General features: G+C 37.5%; 3 protein-coding genes across 3 annotated transcripts; all 3 read right to left on the bottom strand.

Moving 5' to 3' along the window:
• Nucleotides 1–1,184: 1,184 nt before the first annotated feature.
• LOC112099724 lies at nucleotides 1,185–1,934 on the bottom strand. Its single transcript, XM_024187175.1, has one exon. The coding sequence runs from the start codon at nucleotides 1,932–1,934 to the stop codon at nucleotides 1,185–1,187; it is 750 nt and encodes a 249-aa protein (XP_024042943.1).
• A 13,466-nt stretch (nucleotides 1,935–15,400) lies between these two features.
• On the bottom strand, nucleotides 15,401–15,844 carry LOC18048520 (disease resistance protein RLM3). The gene has a single exon (XM_024187173.1). It carries the CDS (start codon nucleotides 15,842–15,844, stop codon nucleotides 15,401–15,403), a length of 444 nt encoding a protein of 147 aa, XP_024042941.1.
• Nucleotides 15,845–16,464: 620 nt separating this feature from the next.
• On the bottom strand, nucleotides 16,465–21,740 carry LOC18048519 (disease resistance-like protein DSC1). Its single transcript, XM_024187172.1, has 6 exons — nucleotides 21,093–21,740; nucleotides 18,754–19,840; nucleotides 17,924–18,223; nucleotides 17,215–17,824; nucleotides 17,054–17,130; nucleotides 16,465–16,977 (listed from the first exon to the last, which is right to left on the bottom strand). The coding sequence occupies exons 1-6, from the start codon at nucleotides 21,563–21,565 to the stop codon at nucleotides 16,465–16,467; spliced, it is 3,060 nt and encodes a 1,019-aa protein (XP_024042940.1). The 5' UTR covers nucleotides 21,566–21,740.
• Nucleotides 21,741–22,066: the final 326 nt, after the last annotated feature.

The raw sequence follows: 22,066 nt of genomic DNA, 5'->3' as shown, positions 1-22,066 counted from the left end.
AATGGCTGACACTTATCTGTAGCCTTGGATATGAATCGGCTCAATGCTGCCAACCTCCCCGTAAGGCTCTGCATCTCCTTTAGGTTACGAGGAGACCTCATCTGCACGATCGCCTGGATCTTCTCGGGATTTGCTTCGATCCTCCTATGACTCACCATGAATCCAAGGAATTTCCCTGACTCGACCCCAAAAGCACACTTTTTCGGGTTGAGCTTCATCTTGTACTTCCTCAAAAGTCTGAATGTCTCCTCGAGGTGCTCAACATGTTCCTTCGGGATTTTTGACTTGGTTATCATGTCATCCACGTACACCTCCATTGTTCTCCCAATCAACGGCTTAAAGATCCTATTCACCAGCCTCTGGTACGTGGCCCCAGCATTTTTAAGACCGAATGACATTACCCTGTAACAGAACAAACCCTGGTTAGTAATAAATGCCGTGCTCTCCTCATCCTGCTCGAACATGGGGATTTGGTTGTATCCTGAGAATGCATCCATGAAGCTGAGCAGGCCATGCCCAGCTGTTGAGTCTACAAGCTGGTCGATCTTTGGTAAAGGAAAGCTGTCTTTTGGGCACGCCTTGTTGAGGTCCGTAAAGTCCACACACATCCTCCACTTGCCATTAGCCTTTTTTACGAACACCACATTCGATATCCACTCGGGATAATTGACTTCCCGAATGAACCCTGCTTTCAAGAGCTTTTCCACCTCGCCGTTTATAGCCTCATACCTCTCCTGGTTGAAGCACCTCCTTTTCTGCCTTACTGCCCGAGCACCTTTCTTTATTGCCAGCTTATGGCATGCGACCTCAGGGTCGATCCCTGGCATGTCTTCATGTGTCCAAGCAAACACATTTGCATGAGCCCGCAAGCATTGCACCAACTCCTGCTTCTGCTCTTCTTTAAGCCTTGACCCAATTCGGATCGTTTTTCTTGGATTCTTTGGTCCCAGGCTTGCTGTCTCCTGCTCCTTTATAGGTTCTTGTCTGCCATTCTTGGCTCCCACTCGGGTATCAAGGGATGTTATCTGCATTGCTTCCCTTGCTGCTGAGGAGTAACAGCTTCGTAGGATTCTCTGGTCTCCTCGTACCACCCCAATTACCCCATTCACCCGGTACTTGAGAGCTAGATAATGGTTGGACAGCACCGCTTTGCTCATCCTCAGAAATGGCCAACCTAGGATCATCTAGTAAGGACCTTCTTCATCGACTACCATAAAATCCAGTACCATAGTCCTTTCTGTCGAGGAGCTTCCAATCATGATAGGCAGCTCGACCATGCCTAAGGGGACCAGCTTTCCTCCTCCAAATCCCTTCAAGGAGGTATTAGTGTGCTCCAACCTCAGGTCTGCTATTCTCATCTCCTCCAGAGTTGACTTAAACAACACATCAACTGAGCTCCCTGTGTCAACCAGTATCCGGTCAAACTTCTTGCTAGCAACAGTGGCCTTGATGACTAAGGCATCCTCGTGTGGGTATAGAATCCCTTCTTCATCCTCATCTGTCCACATGATTGGTACTTGCCTGACTCTTGCTCGTTTGGCTGCTGGGGTGTTGAAGGATACCTCTTTACTAGTCATGGCATATCTAGCATAATTCTTCCTCGATCTGTTGGAATCCCCGGCCAACGTTGGACCCCCAGCTATCACCCTTACTAGAGGTTGCTTGTGGCTCAAGTTTCTGTTACTCTGCTCCCCTTCACATGTCGAGGTCATAATCGGAAAAGTCTCATCTATAAACTCGTCCAGATATCGATTTCTCACCAAATCTTCTACATGGGTCTTGAGATCTCTGCATTCTGTTGTGGTATGGCCATGAGTGCCATGGAACTTGCAATAGCGTCCCATATCCCTCATACCGGGTAGCTTGGTTATTGGGGCAGGGAGGTACAGTAATCCCTGATCTTTTATGGCCTCGTATACCTCGTCCAAGGGCATCTTCAAGGAAGTGTACCGCCCATAGTCCTAGTTCTGGTCGATCATGTGCACTGCCCTTTCCCTGTTTGTGCCGTTCTGAGTTGGAGGAGGTGGCAGCGCTCCTGGTTTACTCCATCTACTACCATGGGGGTGTGGAGGAGGTTGACCATATGTCGAGTCATGCCTTCTCCAAGGCTCCCTAGCTGGTGAGCGAAGAGGTTGCGCCCTGCTGCGCTGATACTGTGGCGGCCTTTGATAGGGCTGGTAAGCAGATACCCGACCTCCTGTACCACTACGTGAGGCATGGTGGTCCCTCCTCTTAATCGGCCCATTTCCTGGTAATGCTCTCTTCTCTTTCCTTCCCAACCCTTCTAACTGATCTGTCTTGATCCGTGCTGCCTTTTCCTCCTCAATCTCTATGTCCCTCTTAGCATGCTCGTAAGCGGCTGCATACGTCTGAATAACTGGGCTCATCAAGTTGTACTACAGCCTTCCTATCTTCACCCCTTCTTTCAATCCCCTTAATGCTTGAGGATAATTGAAGGCTCCTAAGTCGAGGACATCACGATGAAACCTCTTGATGAATTCCAGAAGGGTTTCTTGTTCCCCCTGCTTCATACTTTTCAACTCCATCATGTCGTCTTCTGGTGTCATTGCCCCACGAAACTGTTCTGTAAATTCTTGGCACATCTGCTCGAAGGATTTGACGCTTCCTCGAGGGAGTTTGCGGTACCACTCGCATGCTCGCCCCTCTAGTGACAGTGGGAATACCCTGCATCTTTGGGCTTGGGATAATCCCTACACCCCAGTTATGTCATTAAAGCACTCTATGTGCACCAACGGATCAGTTCGCCTTGAATATCTGAGGTCTGGGAGATGAAAATCTCTGGGAATGACTGCCCTCATGATCTCCGCTGAGAGCGGGGATTCTCCGCCTAGCATTATCCTCCAACTAGGTGCTCTACTCCTTCCTTGCATATCATCAATTACCTGCGCTAGTCTGCGCACTTCCTCCTCCAGCTGCACTGCACGACCAGGGTCACGTGCTGCAACTTGATCCCGCTCTTGCTCTACATCATGTAAGTGTTGCCTGAGCTCTGTTTCCTCTGCATTCACCACCTCGTCATCCTCATCAAAAATCTGTCTTCCTGGTGATTGCTCTTCTTCTCTATGAACTCCTCCCCATAGAGATAAGTTACTTCTCTCACCACCAAATCTCCTGGTGGTCTGACTTCTCATCATACCATCGTGCCATGGTGCCACTCCACCACCTCTCACCCTTTCCTCATGGGTTCCCCTTCGTTCACTCCTCAGTTCATGTAGGATGGTTGTCAGGGTCTCCATCTGCTTTTCCATCCGTTCCACTCGGTCATGCATGGCTTTTTCCCGTGCTTCAATGGCTATCTCCCTCAACGTCACAGATTCGTTAAGCCTCATATAATCTCCTTGTGCACTACTTCCTCCTACATCTATTGTTTCTTCTCTTGCTTTGATTTTCCTCTCTCTGTCAATAGAAGCTTTTTTATTAGCTCCCCACAGATGGCGCCAAAATGTTGATGCGAGATTCTGGTTACCCCTCGATCACGACCAGGATCTCTGCTCAACCAACTCTACCACGACCAGGATTTCTCCTTGTATGACTTCTTCTCCAAAGGTTCCTGCGTACATAGAAAATGTCAGAGCACGCCGGTTGTTTTTCGGCGTAAACCCTCCGACGCTTAAGTCAGAAATGAAGGTTTTTCGTTCTTGGGAATGTTGGCCACTAATCTTATGGTTTCCTTTTGGTACTGATTAGCCAGTGCTCTTTTTTTATCTTAGTTTCAATGTCAAAAATTCTAACCCTTTTACCTTCGTTGGCTACCTTTTTATAGGCTTCTCCTGAATTCATACCCTCCCTCCATTCACGCTTGTTATCCTCCCACCTCTCGAAAGTGGATGCTCTATTTCTGTAATCATGGGTGGTTGCGTGGTCTTCATGCCTTGATTCTCGGATTGGAGAGCACGTCTCGCCAACTGTCGTTGACCGGGTCTCCTCGACTCAACCCTTAGCAGGAATGGCTTTATGCCTCTAACAGGAGATCGGCCTCGCAGATGACGTATTCGTAGATGAGCGGAATATTCTTGCTCCTGCTCCCCTGCTACCAGACTCTTACAAGATATACGTGTTCATGGGACCCTACTACCAGATGTCTGCTCACCACTGCTGGTCCTTGTCAAAGCACATCCCCCAAACAAAGTGGATTCTCTTATTTCCACCATTTGTGAGGATGACAAATCAATATTATTCCAGTTGATTTATGTGTAAATCTTGTGAATCTCATTACCAAAGGATCCTTAGCAATCCTCGCCCCCCTCTAGTTTGGCTATTCAAACCTGCCGTCAAATTGTTTTTTTTTTATCTAAACCACCATGAAGGTGAGGGGTTAGGCCAGATCTCTACCTACAATGAAAGAAACATTAGATAATGAAAAGAATATGAAGAGGGGGACATAAACCAAAAAGTTTTTTTAAAAAAAAAATAAACTATAAAAGAAACAACAAAGGGAAATCAATGTTGAACATAAAAGAACTCGAGAGCATCTAAATGAAGAATGCCAAATAGACTAGATATAAGATCCCCAGAGCTGAAGAATCGCTGATGAGTGTTATGAGTACATGCTTAATCAACCATGAAGTCAGTGGTTGAAGTGGCCTCCCAAAAGACATGTTTGATAGCAATAAAAGGACTAGAAGATAAAGCATGAATCCAAACCAGGAGATAAGCAAATTCTTATTGCACTGAATCATGTGAAGTAGCTAAAGAAACCATAGTGGCAAGTTAGATTCCATCTCTAGAACAGTAAACCCAAGCTGAGCACAAGATCTAATCCTTCAAGCATAGCCAACAGCTCAGCAAACAGTATTGATTGGTGCCCTAAGAAAGAACCAAAAGCAACTAGTACTACTCCCGAATGATCATGTAGAACACCTTCAACAACAGACATACTAGAGGTTCCCCTAGAGTAACCATCCACATTTAACTTCATCACGCCAGACGGTAGCCTCAACTAGGAAACCAAGCGACCAGTCTACGAGGAGGCAAAATATCTACAAACCCTCTCTAATATGGGTATCCAAAACACCCCTCAATTGGGATAGCTTAAAACCAAAAATAGAGCTAGCGAGTCTAAGGCCCAAAACCACTCGAAAAGTAATGACAAATGGAATCGAATCTAAGAGCATTTCTAGGCTTTCAGACATGCCACATGATGAAGCATGAGAGAAGGACTCGAAAATGTCTCGAAGAATGGGCACAATGCTGCCAGTGAACAAGCAACGTATGAGGAGATAGAAAGGAATGTATCAAAGACCAATCATCGAGTGAAATCGTTGTCAGATTTTCCCAACTAATGAGCAATTCACAAAATAACTACTTGACAATCTTAATAGTGCAAGCCCAAGGCATCATTCGCAACTAAGAAACCATACAACAACCACCATAACAAAAGAAAAAAAACCTATAAGGAATATGTCGTTGCCAAATATAAGTAAAAACCTCATTCCAGATTCGAGACCTACAAACAAGCTCCCAAATAGTCTTTATAGAAAAATTCCCATCCCTAGATAGAGTCCAATGAAGAATATTCGGTCTAACACCAAAAATAATTATCAACAAAATCTACTTAACAATTGAAGTAAGTAGAATAGACAATAGCCTACTCATATCCTAAACTGCTCCTCGCCAAAAGAATGACACAGGAACCATAGAAGCAGCACCAATGTTAAAAAGAAAGAGAAACATAAAGCACAAACAACAATCATACAAGAAATTATTATCACTAGATCTAATTAGCCAGTGTATATGAGGTTTAGCAACATAACAAATGGAGCAAAAATGTTGACAGAATGGGGAAATAGAATAGTGAAATTGAACCATTTTGGGATGTTAGGTTTTGCAATACTTGGACTTCATGAGTGAAGCCCAAAGAGATTGCTGATCCCGAAATCTCTACCACATTTTCAGCTCAAATGCATCAGGGAGATTTGAAAAAGAAAATGAATTCCTAAACCACCCTCATCCACAAGGAAGTAAACATATGGTAATTTGCACCAGTAGATGCGCCGTCTTGAATTTGTATCTCCTAATAAGAAAATGGTGAACTATTGCTCGAGATGATTAATGACTACCATAGGCAATCAGAGGACTTGGAAGATATGTAACGGCATGGAAGAAGCACATGCCATAAAAGTACAAGCTTACCCTTAAAAGAGAGAAGCCGATTATCCCACCCTGAAATCCAATCTCCAATTTACAGATCATATCATCAAAATACCAGATCCATGTGCAATACACATAGCATCCAAGATAAGTAAAAGCAAGTTGGTACTGCTGGAACCCAACATCAAATTAATTCTTATATGACAATTGAGATAACAAGTCTCAAAGGTTCATATTAACATCTATGCAAATAAGAAATCTGTGGATGAAGCACTGGTAGAGGTATTAATATTCTCCACTCATGTGCCATTTTCACCTCTTAAAAAAATGGCCACACAGAATTCATGAATTAAAAAAAAAAACTACAGATCATACGAGAACTTGCCAATGATAAAGGGGCACTTGATGCATTTTTTCGATTATGACAGGCCCACCAAGTGCAATTGATGCCATCAATCTCTATACCTGTACTAGTTTTTTGGGGTTATGAGGATCAAGTCACCCCACTTCCCATCTATGACTTCTCAACTCTAAAGTGTGAAGTTAATTGTGTTGGAAAGAGTAGGACATTGTCCCCATGACGACAGACCCGGGTTGGATGATGAAAAGTTGCTTTCTTGGTTGGCTGAAACATTTAAGTGCTGAGGAATTTACTTTCTTATCAATAAGTGTTGATGCGCATTATATATTATTCCTATTGTATAATGGCAAACAACTCTTGTATTTATATTGTATATAGCAATTCTTACTCCAACTGCTCGAATATCTTTTGCTAGAGTTGGCAGCAGTACCCGCGGCGTGGGGCCTCAATTAATGCCTCAATTAATTTGGGGCGGGCATGGACCTCAGAAAAATTTGAAAATAAATTCGAGTTTGTTTTGGGTGTGGGTTTAAGCTCCAAAAAATTTTCGGGTTTGGGTTTGGGAATTTTGTTGGGCCTCTTAACCCAATCTAAAAATAAAAACTAAAAAGAAAAGGGTAAATGCTCATTTAGTCCCTATATTTTAAGATTAGTGTCCGTTTAATCTCTGTATTTTTAAAAATGCCTCGAAACATTCTTGCCGTTAAAGTATTGATACACCAACTGTTATTTTTTATTTCTTTTTGGCTTATTTTTACAATATTACCCTTTTATAATAATTTTTTTGTTTGGACATTAATAAAAAGAAAATAATTAAATTACCAATTTCACCCTAGAAAATAAAAAAATCATATTAATTTTTTTTGCAAGCACCATTTGCACACTTGGTAGTTTGCATAAAATTTTTGACAATTTAATTTTTGACAATTAAAAATTAATATATATTTTTTTTTAGGGTTAAATTGGTAATTTAATTATTTTTTTATTAATATCCAAACAAAAAAAATATTATAAAAGGGTCATATTGTAAAAGTAAGCCAAAAGAAATAAAAAGTAACAATATAATTTTTTACAATTAAAAATTAATATATTTTTTTAGGGTTAAATTGGTAATTTAATTATTTTCTTTTTATTAATGTCCAAAAAAAATTATTATAAAAGGGTAATATTGTAAAACGAAGCCAAAAAAATAAAAAAGTAACGGTAGGGGTATCAATACTTTAATGACAAGGATGTTTTGAGGCATTTTTAAAAATATAGGGACTAAATGGATACTAATCTTAAAATATAGGGACTAACTAGGCTTTTACCCAAAAGAAAAAGATTATTACCTAATATTTTAAACTTGTAAATTAAAAATTCTAATACCGATTTTTTGGATTGAATTAATCGTTATTCCTCCAAACAAAACCTTAACAGCTCGTCAGCCGTTGCCGTCGTCGTCGCTAACAGCTAGTCAACCGCAGCCGTTCATCGTCACCAAACAACACTCAGCCGTGCTATCAGCTCTCCTGCTGCAAGGTTTTAACTCTCTCTATTTTTCTTTCTTTCTTTATTTATTTCAAATTGCATCTGGTTTCATTGATTTGAGTCAATTTTACATTTTGTGTGTTTTCATTCATCTTCTCCTAAAGCACAGACTACAGCCATGGAGAGCTCACTGAAACAGAGGCTGCAGTCATGATTTGAGTTACCTGACAGCCATGCTTTGGGCCTAATAAAGGTGCGATTTCATTCATAAATACCTCATACTTAATTGTTGGCAGCTAATTGTTGTTGCTTCTCTTATTAATTTCATCCATACAGCCATATTGTCAGTAATGGGTCATTGGGTCGCATGGGAGATAAATATATGAAGTTTCACCAACCTAATGGAAAGAAATTAAGATTGATAATGCAATCTACACTAGGTGTCTTTGTGCCTATGTTTGTTTATCAGTAATGAGTAATTAAGTTGCATCTGAATGTCATTTTTAGCACTTTCTTTGGGCACTATGTCACGGGACGAGAGGTTTCGAGCCTGTGCGGCACTCCTGCATCCCATACTATGAGAGTAACCCTAGTGGAAGTGGCACAATATCGACTGATTTCGCCCTGCCTTGGGCTCGTCAGGAGAATGGCTTCAATTCCCAACCAGTGTGTGTAGGGTTTCACCTAGACCCCTCTTCAAGGTTAAGTCCTCGACTAGCGACAAGCTCCCCAAACTCAACCGGGTCGGCCTGCCTGAACTCCAAAGAGTCTAGGGCCATTGTATTCCCCACACGCACGCCCCTGAAGCACATCTCCAACAATCAACACAACCATCATCAACACTAGCGTACAAGCGCATATCTTGGGTGCCACGATTACGGTTCGTGACATTCTCCTACCACCATGACCATGCACGTCCTTGTGCATGAAGAGTACGCCTCGCAAATGTGCACTTCTGCGCGAAAACGTGAAAATCGGCTTGCCAATCTCATCCATGAACTCCTTGCCTACTCGTCCTCGATCCGGGGAGAGGACCCGCGTGCAGACACTATCCAACTTAGTGCGAATGCTTGGGGGTGTGAGAACCCGCCTGTTCGTCCCGTTTGTCGACCCTTGCGCCCAAAAAGGGTGGGGACCTGCGTGATGCGGCATTGGAGCGCTTGGCGAGCTCGTAACGAGGGCTTCGAAAGATGACAAGCGCGGCTCTGAAACCATTTGTCACGGGACAAAAGGTTTCGAGCCCATGCGGCACTCCCGCATCCCATACTACGAGAGTAAGCCTAGTGGAAGTGGCACAATATCGACTAGTTTTACCCTGCCTTGGGCTCGTCAGGAGAACGGCTTCAATTCCCAACCAGTGTGTGTAGGGTTTCACCTAGACCCCTCTTCAAGGTTAAGTCCTCGACTAGCGACAAGCTCCCCAAACTCAACCGGGTCGACCTGGCTGAACTCCAAAGAGTCTAGGGCCATTGTATTCCCCACACGCATGCCCCTGAAGCACATCTCCAACAATCAGCACAACCATCATCGACACTAGCATACAAGCGCATATCTTGGGTGCCACGATTGCGGTTTGTGACAACTAGCTTCGATTTATCTAGTGCAAGTAGTCGCACTTACCTTGTTTGCAGTATAAATGTTGCCTTCTATTTTAACTTTTTCTTTGAAGAACACTAAAAGTAACATGGCTGATATTTGGTGCCATTAGATTAAGTTTTCTAGGAGTCTGAACCAGTGGCTTCTGCCTTTGAGTTTTATCTTCTTCTCTTGTTGATGAAGCTTCAGCTATTGCGACTGATAACTCCTCTGTTTTTTTAGGCTTCTTTTTACCCATTAATATTATATTAATATACATATGCAGCTAGTTATCCATATGTTATTCTATTTGTTCTCTATATAGGCAACTCTATATATGTATACATATTATCTATCCTCTACCCCAAATTAAAGCATCATCAAAATCAAACATTTTATGAGCTTTGATCAATCTTTAAATCCATCCTACAAAATCCCAGGTTTTTTTTTGTCAATTAATTAATTAAATAATACCAAAATTCTCTTTTCTCTCTCTAGTCCCTCAAAGATCCTAAAGCTCTAAAGTAAGTGGGCTAATATCTTTGACGAATATCCTGATTCTGGGAAGCCCATTTATAAATCATCTTTCCTTTTCTTTTTATTTTAGACGTCTACAATTCTACATCTATCTCTATATCCTATTCTTTTGCTACAAAAAATTAAACCACCTTGGAATTTCATTCCCAGGTAGTACAATGTGATCTTTATCCATGAGAAAACCTCTCTGTACAAAAAAATCATAATTATAAAGCCAAAAAAAACTGTATAAATTGTAAGGAGAAAGAGTTAAGACACACCTTTTCCCGTGCTTCTTTCCAACAGGCGGCTACCGCATGGCCCATATGCTGAATTCTCACGGCATCTTCAACAGTTCCTGCAGTAGAATTACCTTCCAATTTAAAATTATTACTCTAGTAAAAGAACACTACCTATAAGATTCAGAACTTAGCGAATAAACCTGTTAAGGATTGCAATGCTGGGGAATGATCGACATCTAACCATCGTACAAGGAATGGAATCTTTGGTGAGGATTGACCCCCGTCACAATAAATTAAGAGGAGGTATCGCAACAGAAAAAGTTGGATGATGCTTTCTGGTATTCTCTCAATATTGGTTTTTGTTAGATTCAATATTATTGGCGACGATAACTGGCCATGACATTCGGGCAATCTCTGAAGATTTGAGCAACCACAGAGATTCAAAACTCCAAGAGATTTCAACTTATATAGGCTGCTTGGGAGACTCTTAAGCCTTTTACAGTCTGAAAGGTCCAAGTACTCCAGCCTAAGTAGAAGCTCAAATGATGAGGGCAATTCTTCAATTGCTGTTCCACTTGAAAATAGCCAGCTTATGTTACCAGATGAGATCTTTCGAAGCCTCTTCATTTTTGAGCAGCCCAAAAGATCAAGTTCGGTAAGAAATTCCAATTAAATATTCCAGCTGGAAGACTTTTCAGGATTTTGCTACCATTTAGATTCAAGATAACTAGCTTGTTCAGATGTTGCATCAACGTAGGGTTTGGAGTTTTAGCAATTAGCTTCTTGCAGGCAGCATGGATTATCTGGTTTAACTTATCACGATGCTGCTTGGTCAAAAAAGAGGCCAAGACGAATCATTACCATGTATGACAATTAAATGTTATTATGAATATACTGCACACATAATGTATTAGGTTATACATACCTTCACACCATCCCAAAGTTGTTCAATGCTACTATTAGGCATTTCAAGAGACACAAGCTTCTCTGCGCTAATGCTTGAATGCAATAACTTCAATGGATATCCATGCCAGTGGAGATACTTCACTTCAGCAAATCTAAGATCTTGCAAATAAGACACCTTACATTTGTTCTCTCCATTGAATGATGAGCTGTAGAATTTTAAAAATCTCAATTTCCGCATCTTTGTGAATGTATCGGAATTTAAACAGATCTCTTTTACTTTGGATATATTCAAACAGATTCCCTCAACTTTTTATGTCCCCTAATTATGAATAAAAAATCAATAAAGTTAAAATCAAATGAAAAATGATATTTCTATCCCATCAACGAATTGCACCTCAACCCCACCAAGACAAATTTTTGGGGCATGTTTGCTATTAATTCACAATTGGGGGTAACTTAGTTATTAATTCATCATTTTTTACTCTTGTGTGGAATTGAGGTGGGATTGGAGTGGAGCCCTTTATCATTGCTCGAATCAAATTTCAATAACTCATGTTTATAGTTATTGCTAGGCAATTAAAATCTTAATTGCAAACGCACAAAGAAACATAATAATACATGTAATACTAGGCATAGATTTCACGTACGTATACAAGACAAATTCAAAAATAAACTATGCTTACCAAGGGTTGTACAAGTTGTCACGGCATATATAACCACTATTGTTTTTTCTAATCATTGTCACTCTTCTATTAATTCTAGATTCATCAATTCGAGAGTATATAAATATATCCATATCAAGTTTGTAAATGCTTGCATTAAGAAACTTCATTACTAGATTTACATCCTCACCTTGAAAGAAACAAGCAACATCAAGGAAAATATTTTTCTCTTTATTGCCCAAACCATCATAACTTATTTTTAATACCTCTATAGAATACTTGGATGGAGGATTCTTTGCAATTTATTTATTGCACTTTCCCAGACTTCTTTTTCCCTTTCATATAGAAAGCAGCCCAAAACTTTAAGAGCTAACCTTGAGCATATTTCATTGCCTTACTTGAAAGTTCCTCATAACCAACATCAGGATGGTTTTGTTTGAAGGCATGTCGACTAAAAAGCTCAAGAGCGTGATGATATTCTCATGCCTCCATCTCATATATTTTCCTCACCCCCCCCCCCCCCCAATTTCTAAGCACTTGTTTATTTCTAGTGGTTATTAGGATTCGACTCACAGGCATCAACCAATCAAGACTACCAATTATAGATTCTAATTGGCTCAAGCATGTCACATCATCAAAAACAATCAGAACCTTCATGTGGCTGAGCCTTCTAAAATTGAGGTCAATACCAGGAATCGCATTTTCATCCTTCAATAAATTTGAAAGAAGTTTTTGTCGCAAGCAAGCTAATCCTCCCGGTCTTTGTGACTCTCCTCTAACATTTTCAAGGAAGCAAGAACCATCAAAATATCTAGCGATTTTGTCGAAAGTAGCTCTAGCGATTGTTGTTTTGCCATACCACCAATGCCCCAAATCCCTAAAGCGTACACATCTTTCGTGTTAGTAATATGCCCTAAAGGCCAATCGAATGGTGATTGTTTGTTTAGGGTATTATTGTATTTGAATAGCATTTTGATATTTATGAAATGGCAAAGTTATCAACATTCATAAATTAATTTAATGAATATAGTCCAAGAAGTAAAATAGTTAAGGAGCACATTCTCGAGTTTGTCGAGAATGAAACATGCATCCTTTGTACTATACTTCTAAAATAGTTCCTAGTGGTGGATTTATGATTGGACATTGTAAATTCCTATAAACACTAGTATGTGTTATGACTCCTTATGGTATGTGATACTAAAATGGATGGTGAGTTTCATATCATTGACATGAGATGTCAAGTCAAACACATAGGTACTTGTTGAGAGAATGAGTTTACTTAACTTGACCAAATATAGTAAGCCATATGGTTTTAAGTGTTAATGGCTTATTATACATTGTAATAGACACTATGTTTAGTAATGGTCTTTAGACCTGAGGCATAACAGATGTCTTATACATAGACATCTCTGATATGTGAAAGTATAATGATTGATTCCTAATCACGGAAGAGATCTAGCAATAGCTGCATGGTTGGCTATGTATGAAGACAAGTGTATGGCCAATATGGAATTCATCACTTTGTAATATACAAAAAGGATGTCCCTATGAGATAATATGAATTGGCATGAGAAATCCTTGGCCAAGGTGAAATATATTTGAAGGAGTTCAAATTATATTTTCATGTCAAGTTCATTTAGATTTATTTTGAGATAAAGCATAACTGCTTAACATAATAAACCATAAGCCGTGCTTTTCTCTGGACATGGATGATGAAGAGACCAAGACATAGAGATACAATGGAATAGGTTCTATAGATCCAACAATTCTTGTTATTTGGATAGTTGTGATATACTGTTAGGTGTCACTCATGACTTGTAGAAACCTTAAGATTAATATTGGTAAAGCGTATTAGCAATGCATCTTAAGGTCATTAGAAAAGTTCTAATTGATGACTAAAGAGTTTAGCATCATTTAATGAATAAAGAGTTATCATTAAAATAGTTCTACTACCTTATAACTAAGAACCTAAAAGGTCACACACCAAATAGAAATGAAAAAGGAGTTACTAGAAAATGAGAAGTTAAATTTCCTAATTTTAGGAAAATCAATATTTATATTATAATTCATTAAGAATGAATATATATATAAATATATCTTAAATATGATTTAAGATAGAAATTTAGATGTTCCATAAATAGTTTAAGGAACAAAATAAATTTTGAAAATCCTCAATTAAACATTATGTAATATCGAGCACGTAAAATGACCATTTTGGACATGTTCCGGTTCATATATGATTATGGACTTCTAGACCAATTTTGGGTTTAGAATTTTGGGCTTTTATTGGATCTAATATGAATTAAGAGAAAGCATTAGAACATGTCACAAAAGAAGCCCACATTCAACCATTTGATTTGATCAAAATGGGATTAATTAATTAATTACGAAATTAATTAATTTAGCTATTTATTTATTTGATTAAATAATTTATTGAAGTGATAAGATCACTTTCAATAAATAATGGCTAAGTGGGTGGGTCTAGCACATGATAATGTTTGGTGCCATTATTGGAGATAATGGTGGCTTTATTTGGTGGAATGAATCATCATGAACTAGCATTCATGTTTCTTCATTATCTCTCTCATTTCTAAACGAAATTTCGAGATTCCAAATCCAATGAACTCCTAGAACATTTCTAAGTGTGGACTAATTAGAGGCATCACAATTGGGTGCTTTAAGGATCTCAGATCGTGGCAAAACAGAAGCTGTTCGTGCAGAGCTCTATTTTCTGGACAGTGTTCGTAGCTTGCTGTTTTCAGTCATTTTCTCCTACTTCACGAAGTCGTTTTTGAAACTACAAGTGAGGTTATTAAACTTCAATCTTTCCTCTTGATTTTCGTTTTTGAATGAATCCGATCCGAGGTTTCTAGAGCTTCCGCCATCCGTTTAAATTTTACTGCACAAAAGTTGCGATTTTAGGAACCTCATGGACAAATGTTGTCCTTCATTTCGACCCAACACTTAGTAGAGATTCAATTTCCTCAACTTTTGATTCCACTCCAACCAGCTGGTTTTTGTTATCACGCGGCCGAAACACTTCATCCAATCTCTTCAAAACTTGATTAACAACTTCATTTATAAGTTCCGACTCACGCCTAGCAAATACATAAAATTAGCCGCGGTAACTTCAAATTAATTAATATGAGGAATTTGCATTAAATATGAAATAAAGTAGATTGTCAATTTTCCTATTAAAATTAATATATACCACTATAAGTCTACAATCTCACAATAAATTGATAACTCTTAAGTTACAAGAATATGCGTGAGTTTTTTTTTTTTTAATGGTGGTATATGAGTGAGAGGTTGAAATTGCTTAAAACACTACAGAGCACCACTAATTTTGCTATATATATTGTAAAATTCTCGCGCTTTTATTATTAATTCTGTCAAAATTATTTTATATGAGCACAAAAGTGGGGAAGTCAGGAAGTCTAGAATTTGATGCTTAAAAATTTTTTAAATTGTAGTTTAGCATCCGGAAATTTAACTAAGAGTGCTGCGTAAATTTTATTTATTGTCAAATATTAGTATGAGAAATTAAAGGTAACTTTTCACCTCATGTTAAGAGAATGAAAGCTAGACAAAGTGGCTGCTTCCTTCAAAGCATTTCTCCAACTCTGCAGCTTTTCAGTATTCACCTTTAATCTTTCTTCAAGCTTCGAAAATAAAATCCCAAAAGACCCCGTTTGGTTTCTCACGTCTGATGGATCAACCCGATAGAAAACCGGAATCACAATCTGTGCATACTCCTTCTTGCCCTCGAGGATCTTTACAAGTTTATCGAGACACCATCTGGAAGATGCATACCCTTCAGAGAAAAGAATAACCGAAATGGCTGATGCTTCAATTGCATTCACAAGTGACTCCGAAATTTCATCTCCTCTGCTAAGTTGGTCGTCAACGAAAGTTTGGATATTTTGTCGAGACAGCTGAATAGAGATGACTAGTAATGTTGTCACCGGTGTCCTCTCCTCTGAAACTAACAAAAACATCATATTTCTTGTTGTTTCGAGAAGAAGAAGCCATAATTAACAGAAACAGTTGGATTGATTAGGGAGAGATTTTAATGGGATGAAAACAATTATTGAACCAAATGTGCGTGACTCTGTACAATAAATCGATGCCATGAACCTTCCTTCAAGTTCCGTGATAATTTTTCAATTTCATCTCATTGTCCAACCACCGTGCACTCCACGATGATTGATTAATTCCACTGCTTTGTAGACTTCTAGCTGAAAATTCCACATGAACACCAGACTTTTCAACACACGGTTTCTGTGCTTTCATACTCATAACTATCAGCAACGATTTATCCTTAATTTATCTAAATTGGCAAGACGCGTTTTAGGGTGTATAGGCACTCTAGAAACAAAATTGTGCAAGCCTTGTTAAGGCCCAAAGCTACACAATGTAGGAAAGAGGTCAATAATTTTAATTTTACAATACACATCATGTGCCTCTCATACGCTATACTCTTCATCTAACAAGGTAAAGTTCAATACCCCACGAAAGTTATTACATGAATATTTTGCTCCAAGAACTGATTTGGACATTTTCTCCTATTATTAAAAGTGATTAGAAAAAGGAAAGAAATAAAAATACATTCATGAAAATCTCAGTCTTCTTCGTTATTGTTGAAACATGTGCTTGGATCTTCTATTGAATTCGTAGAATCTGGGAAGCAAAAAAAATGGATCCCACATTTTTTCACCCCGCAGCACTCACACTTCAAAGGCGGAAAAACATTAAAGTGGACTGCCTCAGGAATGCATTTGCATTTCCAAAAACCATTAAAATCCTCTTCACAGAACAGATAGTACCCCAAATGTAAGTGATCTGATTCTATATAATTAACTCTGCTCTGAAATAACTGTGTGTCATGCGAACCACAATCTTTAGTAGTTTTCACTTTGAGCTCAAAAGAAAATGAAAACCATCTTCCACAATCTACATGACGGTTTGAAAATGCTAAAATAGCACTAAATGCAAAGCCCTGCACTCTGCTACTATTGAAGAAATCTGGTGGCATCTCCAAGGTTATAAAAGATCCCACACTCTGAAACTTAAACCACTTTGGAATTTCATTCCCAGGTAGTACTATATGAGCTTTGCCCGTGGAAAAACTACTCTGTACCAAAAAAACATAATTTTAAACCCAAAAAAACAATTGTAGAAATTTTAAACAAAGAGAGTTAAAGACACACATTTTCCTGTATTTCTTTCCAACGGACAGCTTGCTTATGGTCCATATGCGGAAAACTCTCGGGATCCACAACAATTCCTGCAGTATAATTACCTTCCAATTTAAAATTATTGCTCCGGTCAAAAAACATTGCCTATAAGATTCATTACTTAGAGAACAAACCTAAAAATGGTTGCTCTACCAGGCGACGTCGTTCAAGGAATGGAAGCTTCGGTGAGGATGCAAACCTTTCACTATAACTTAAGAAGAGGTTTCGCAACACGAAAGGTTGGGTAATTCTTTTTGGTATTCTCTCAATATTGGTTTTCGCCAGATTCAATAATATTGGCGAGGAAAATTGGCCAAGACATTCGGGAAATCTTTGAAGATTTGAGCAACCGCATAGATTAAGAACTCCAAGAGATTTCAACTTACATAGGCTGCTTGGGAGACTCGTAAACCTTTTACAATCTGAAAGGTCCAAGTACTTGAGCCTAAGTAGACGCTCAATTGATGAGGGCAGTTCTTCAATTGCAGTCCCCCTTAAAAAAAACCAGCTTATATTACCTGATGAGATCTCTGGAAGCCCTTTCAGTTTTGAGCAGCCCGAAAGATCAAGTTTGGTAAGAAATTCCAAGTTAAATATTCCAGATGGAAGACGTTTCAGGCTTTTGCTACCTCTTAGATTCAAGATAACTAGCTTGTTCAGACGTGGCATCAACGTGGGATTTGGAGTTTTGGCAATTAGCTTATTGCAGGCAGCAGGGATTATCTGGTTTAACTTACTATAATGCTGGTCGGTCAAAAAAGAGGCCAAGACAAAATCGTTACCACGTATAATAATTTAATGTTGTTATTGAAAGATTGCACATACATAATAAGATATGCATACCTTCACACAATCCCAAAGTCGTTCAATGTCACTATCAGGCACTTCCAGTAACACAAGTTTCTCTGCACTAAGGTTTGAAGGCAATGACTTCAACGGATATCCATACCAGTGTAGATATTTCACTTCACCAAATCCCGGATCTTGCAAATAAGATATCTTACATTTGTTCTCTCCGTTGAATGATGAACTATAGAACTTTAAAAATCTCAATTTAGGCATCTTTGTGAAAGTATTAGGATTTAGACGAATCTCTTTGACTTTTGACATATCCAAACAGATGCCCTCAATTTTTTCTGTCACCTAAAAATAAATAAATAAAATATAGTTAAAATCAAATGAAAGATGATATGTATATTCCACTAATGAATTGCACTTCAACCTCACCAAGAAAAACAATTTGGGGCAATTTTGTCACTAATTTACAATTAGAGGTAGCTTAGTTATTAATTCAATTTTTATTTATTCTTGCATGGAGTTTATGTGGGATTGGAGTGGGGCTCTGTCATTACTCGAATCAAATTTCAATAATTCATGTTTATAGTTATTGCTACGCAGTTAAGAAACATAATAACACAAGTAATAATTAACATAAAAATTCTGCATGCGTAATAGATAAATTTACATATCAATTATGCTTGCAAACGGTTACGCAAATTGTCATCGCATTTATAATTTATTGCTACGTCATCTAACCACTATTGTTTTTTCTAATCATTGCCACTCTTCCATTAATTCTAAGACTCACGAGTGCGAGCGTATGTAAATATATTCACATCAAGTTTTTAAACACTACATTATTCCAAAATAATAATACACAACAAACTACTTACCGTATTATACGTAAGAACTTCATAGATATCTTCGTGATGCCAGAGCCTACTGCGGTTTTCAGGATTAGTTGATTCTTGTCGAACAATTTCCCGACCCAATTCTTGTAGTAAATCATGCATTGTTATCTTGTTGTATGAATCAATAGCAATGATAGATTTATCAACAAGAACACTCATACCTATTTTTGGGTAGAAGCCACTTGCATTAAAAAATTTCATTACTAGATCTACATCCTCACCTTGAAAGAAACAAGCAACATCAAGGAAAATATTTTTCTCCTTATCGTCCAAACTATCATAACTTATTTTTAATACCTCAAGAATACTTGGATGGAGGATTCTTTGCAATTTATCTATTGCACTTTCCCAGACTTCTTTTTCCCTTTTATGCAGAAAGCAACCCAAAACTTTAACAGCTAAAGGAACACCTTGAGCATATTTCATTACTTTGCTAGAAAGTTCCTCATAACCAACATCAGGATGGTTTTGTTTGAAGGCATGTCGACTAAAAAGCTCAATAGCGTGATGATATTCTAATGCCTTCATCTCATAGATTTTCCTCACCCCCCAATTTCTAAGCACTTGTTTATTTCTGGTGGTTATTATGATTCGACTCACAGGCGTCAACCAATCAAGACTTCCAATTAAAGATTCTAATTGGCTGAAGCAAGTCACATCATCAAAAACAATCAAAACCTTCATGCGGCTGAGCCTTCTAAAATTGAGGTCAATATAAGGCATCACATTTTTATCCTTCAATAAATTTGAAAGAAGTTTTTGTCGTAAGCAAGCTAATCCTCCTGGTCTTTGTGACTCTTCTCTAACATTTTCGAGGAAGCAAGAACCGTCAAAATCACCCGAGATTTTGTCGAAAATAGCTCTAGCAATTGCTGTTTTGCCTATACCACCAATGCCCCAAATCCCTAAAGCATAAACATCTTTCCACTCAACACCTAATAGGGATTCAATTTCCTCAACTGTTGATTCCACTCCAACCAGCTGGTTTTTGTTATCACGGGGCTGAAACACTTCATCCAATCTCTTCAAAATGTGATTAACAACTTCATTCGTAAGTTCCGACTCACACCTAGCAAATACATAAAATTAGCCAAAGTAACTTCAAATTAATACGAGGAATTTGCATTAAGTTTGAAATAAGGGAGATTGTCCGTTTTCTCATTGAAACTAATATATACCAATCTTCCAGTAAATTAATAACTCTTAAATTACAGTAATATGTGTGAGTTTTTTTTTTCTTGGAAATTATCATTGTACCACCTCTCTTTTGTCTTATGTTCATCCAACCACAATAAAATTCTAACATATTCTTTTCATCACTTTTCTTTTTAAATTTGTATCAATTAGCCACTTTTACACTAATACCATTAAATAATTTTTAAAAAATGACCAATTTACCCATAAATAAACTAAAAGATAATTTTATTTTAAAAAATTTTTGAAAAATAAAAAAATTAAAATTATAAAAATACCCCTAAATTTAATAGAAAATAAATCTCAAATAGAGGTGCTCAACTAATTTTTATTAAATTTAGATTTTACAAATTTGTAATAATTATTTTTATTAAAAATTATAATTTTGCAATATTTTAATAAAAATAACTGAATTTATTTATTAAAAAGTATAATTTTGTAAAATTTTATTAAAATAGCTGAATTTATTTAGGGAATTTTTATTAAATCCCAAAATTTTGTAATTATTTTTATAATTATAATTTTTTATTAAAATAATTTTTATTAAAAAATAAAAATTGTAATTTTGGAATTTTTTTTAATTAAAATTAAGGGTATTTTTATAATTATAATTTTTTATTTTCAAAGTTTTTATAAAATAAAAATGGTCTTTTATTTTATTTAGGGGTAAAATTATCATTTCGTTTAAATTATTTAACGATGTTAGTTCAAAAGTAACTAATTAATACAAATTTAAAAAGAAATGCGGTGTAAAAAACATGTTAGAATTTTATGGTGGTTGGATGAACATAAGGTAAAAGAGAGGTTGGTGCAATGATAATTTCCCTTTTCTTTTTTCTAATGGTGGCATATGAGGAGAGGTTGAAATTGCTTAAAAAACGACAGACCACCACTAATTTTGTTAGATATATATTGTAAAATTCTCGAGCTTTTATTATTAATTCTCTCAAAATTATTTTATAATTATGAGAGCATAAAAGTTGGGAAGTCAGTAAGTCTAGAATTTGATGCTTAAAAATTTTTAAAATTGTAGTTTAGCATCTGGAAATTTAACTAAGAGTGCTGCGTGAATTTTATTTATTGTTAAATATTAGTATGAGAAATTAAAGGTAACTTTTCAATTTCACCTGATGTTAAGAGAATGAAAGCCAGACAAACTGGCTGCTTCCTTCAAAGCTTTCCTCCAAGTCTGCAGCTTCTCTGGATTCTCCTTAAATCTTTCTTCAAGCTTCGAAAATGAAATCCCAAAAGGCCCTGTTTGGTTTCTCGCGTCTGATGGATCAACCAGATAGAAAACCGGAATCACAATCTGTGCATACTCTTTCTTGCACTCGAGGATCTTGACAAGTTCATCGAGACACCATCTGGAAGATGCATACCCTTCTGAGAAGACAATAACTGAAATGGCTGATGCTTCAATTGCATTCACAAGTGACTCCGAAATTTCATCTCCTCTGTTAAGTTGGTCATCAATGAAAGTTTGGATATTTTGTCGACACAGAGCAGAACAGAGATGGCTAGTAAAGTTGTCGCGGGTGTCCTCTCCTCTGAAACTAACAAAAACATCATACTTCTTGTCGTTTCGAGAAGAAGAAGCCATAATCAACAGAAACAGTTGAATTGATTAGAGAGAGATTTTGATTCGAATGAAAACAATTATTGAACCAAATATAGTGACTCTTTAGAATAAATCGATGCCATGAACCTTCCTTCAAGTTCCGTGATAATCTTTCAATTTCATCTCATTGTCCAGCCACCGTCCACTTCTAGCTGAAAATTCCGCAAGAACACCATACTTATCAAGACACGGCTTCTGTTCTTTAATGCTCATAACTGCCAGCAATAAGTAGGGCTGATATTTTAATTTTTATCTATGAATTTATCTTATCGGTCCTCATCTCTCAATTAATTGTATTTAGTTTCAAAATTATTCTTTTTTTGTTTTAATAGCTCTTATTCATGTTCCTTAGCGCTTATTTTAAACATATGAAGTTTAACTTTTTTTTTAAAAAAAATTAGTTTTTTTTTGTAATATATGTTTGATTGTTAAATATTTACATTTGAATTAAAAAATAAATTTTTACGACCTTTGCCGAAATGA

The sequence above is a fragment of the Citrus clementina genome, unplaced genomic scaffold (genome assembly GCF_000493195.1).
Source record: "Citrus clementina cultivar Clemenules unplaced genomic scaffold, Citrus_clementina_v1.0 scaffold_3, whole genome shotgun sequence".
NCBI classification, from domain to species: Eukaryota; Viridiplantae; Streptophyta; class Magnoliopsida; order Sapindales; family Rutaceae; genus Citrus; species Citrus x clementina.
This window is presented reverse-complemented; position numbering and strand designations above follow the sequence as displayed.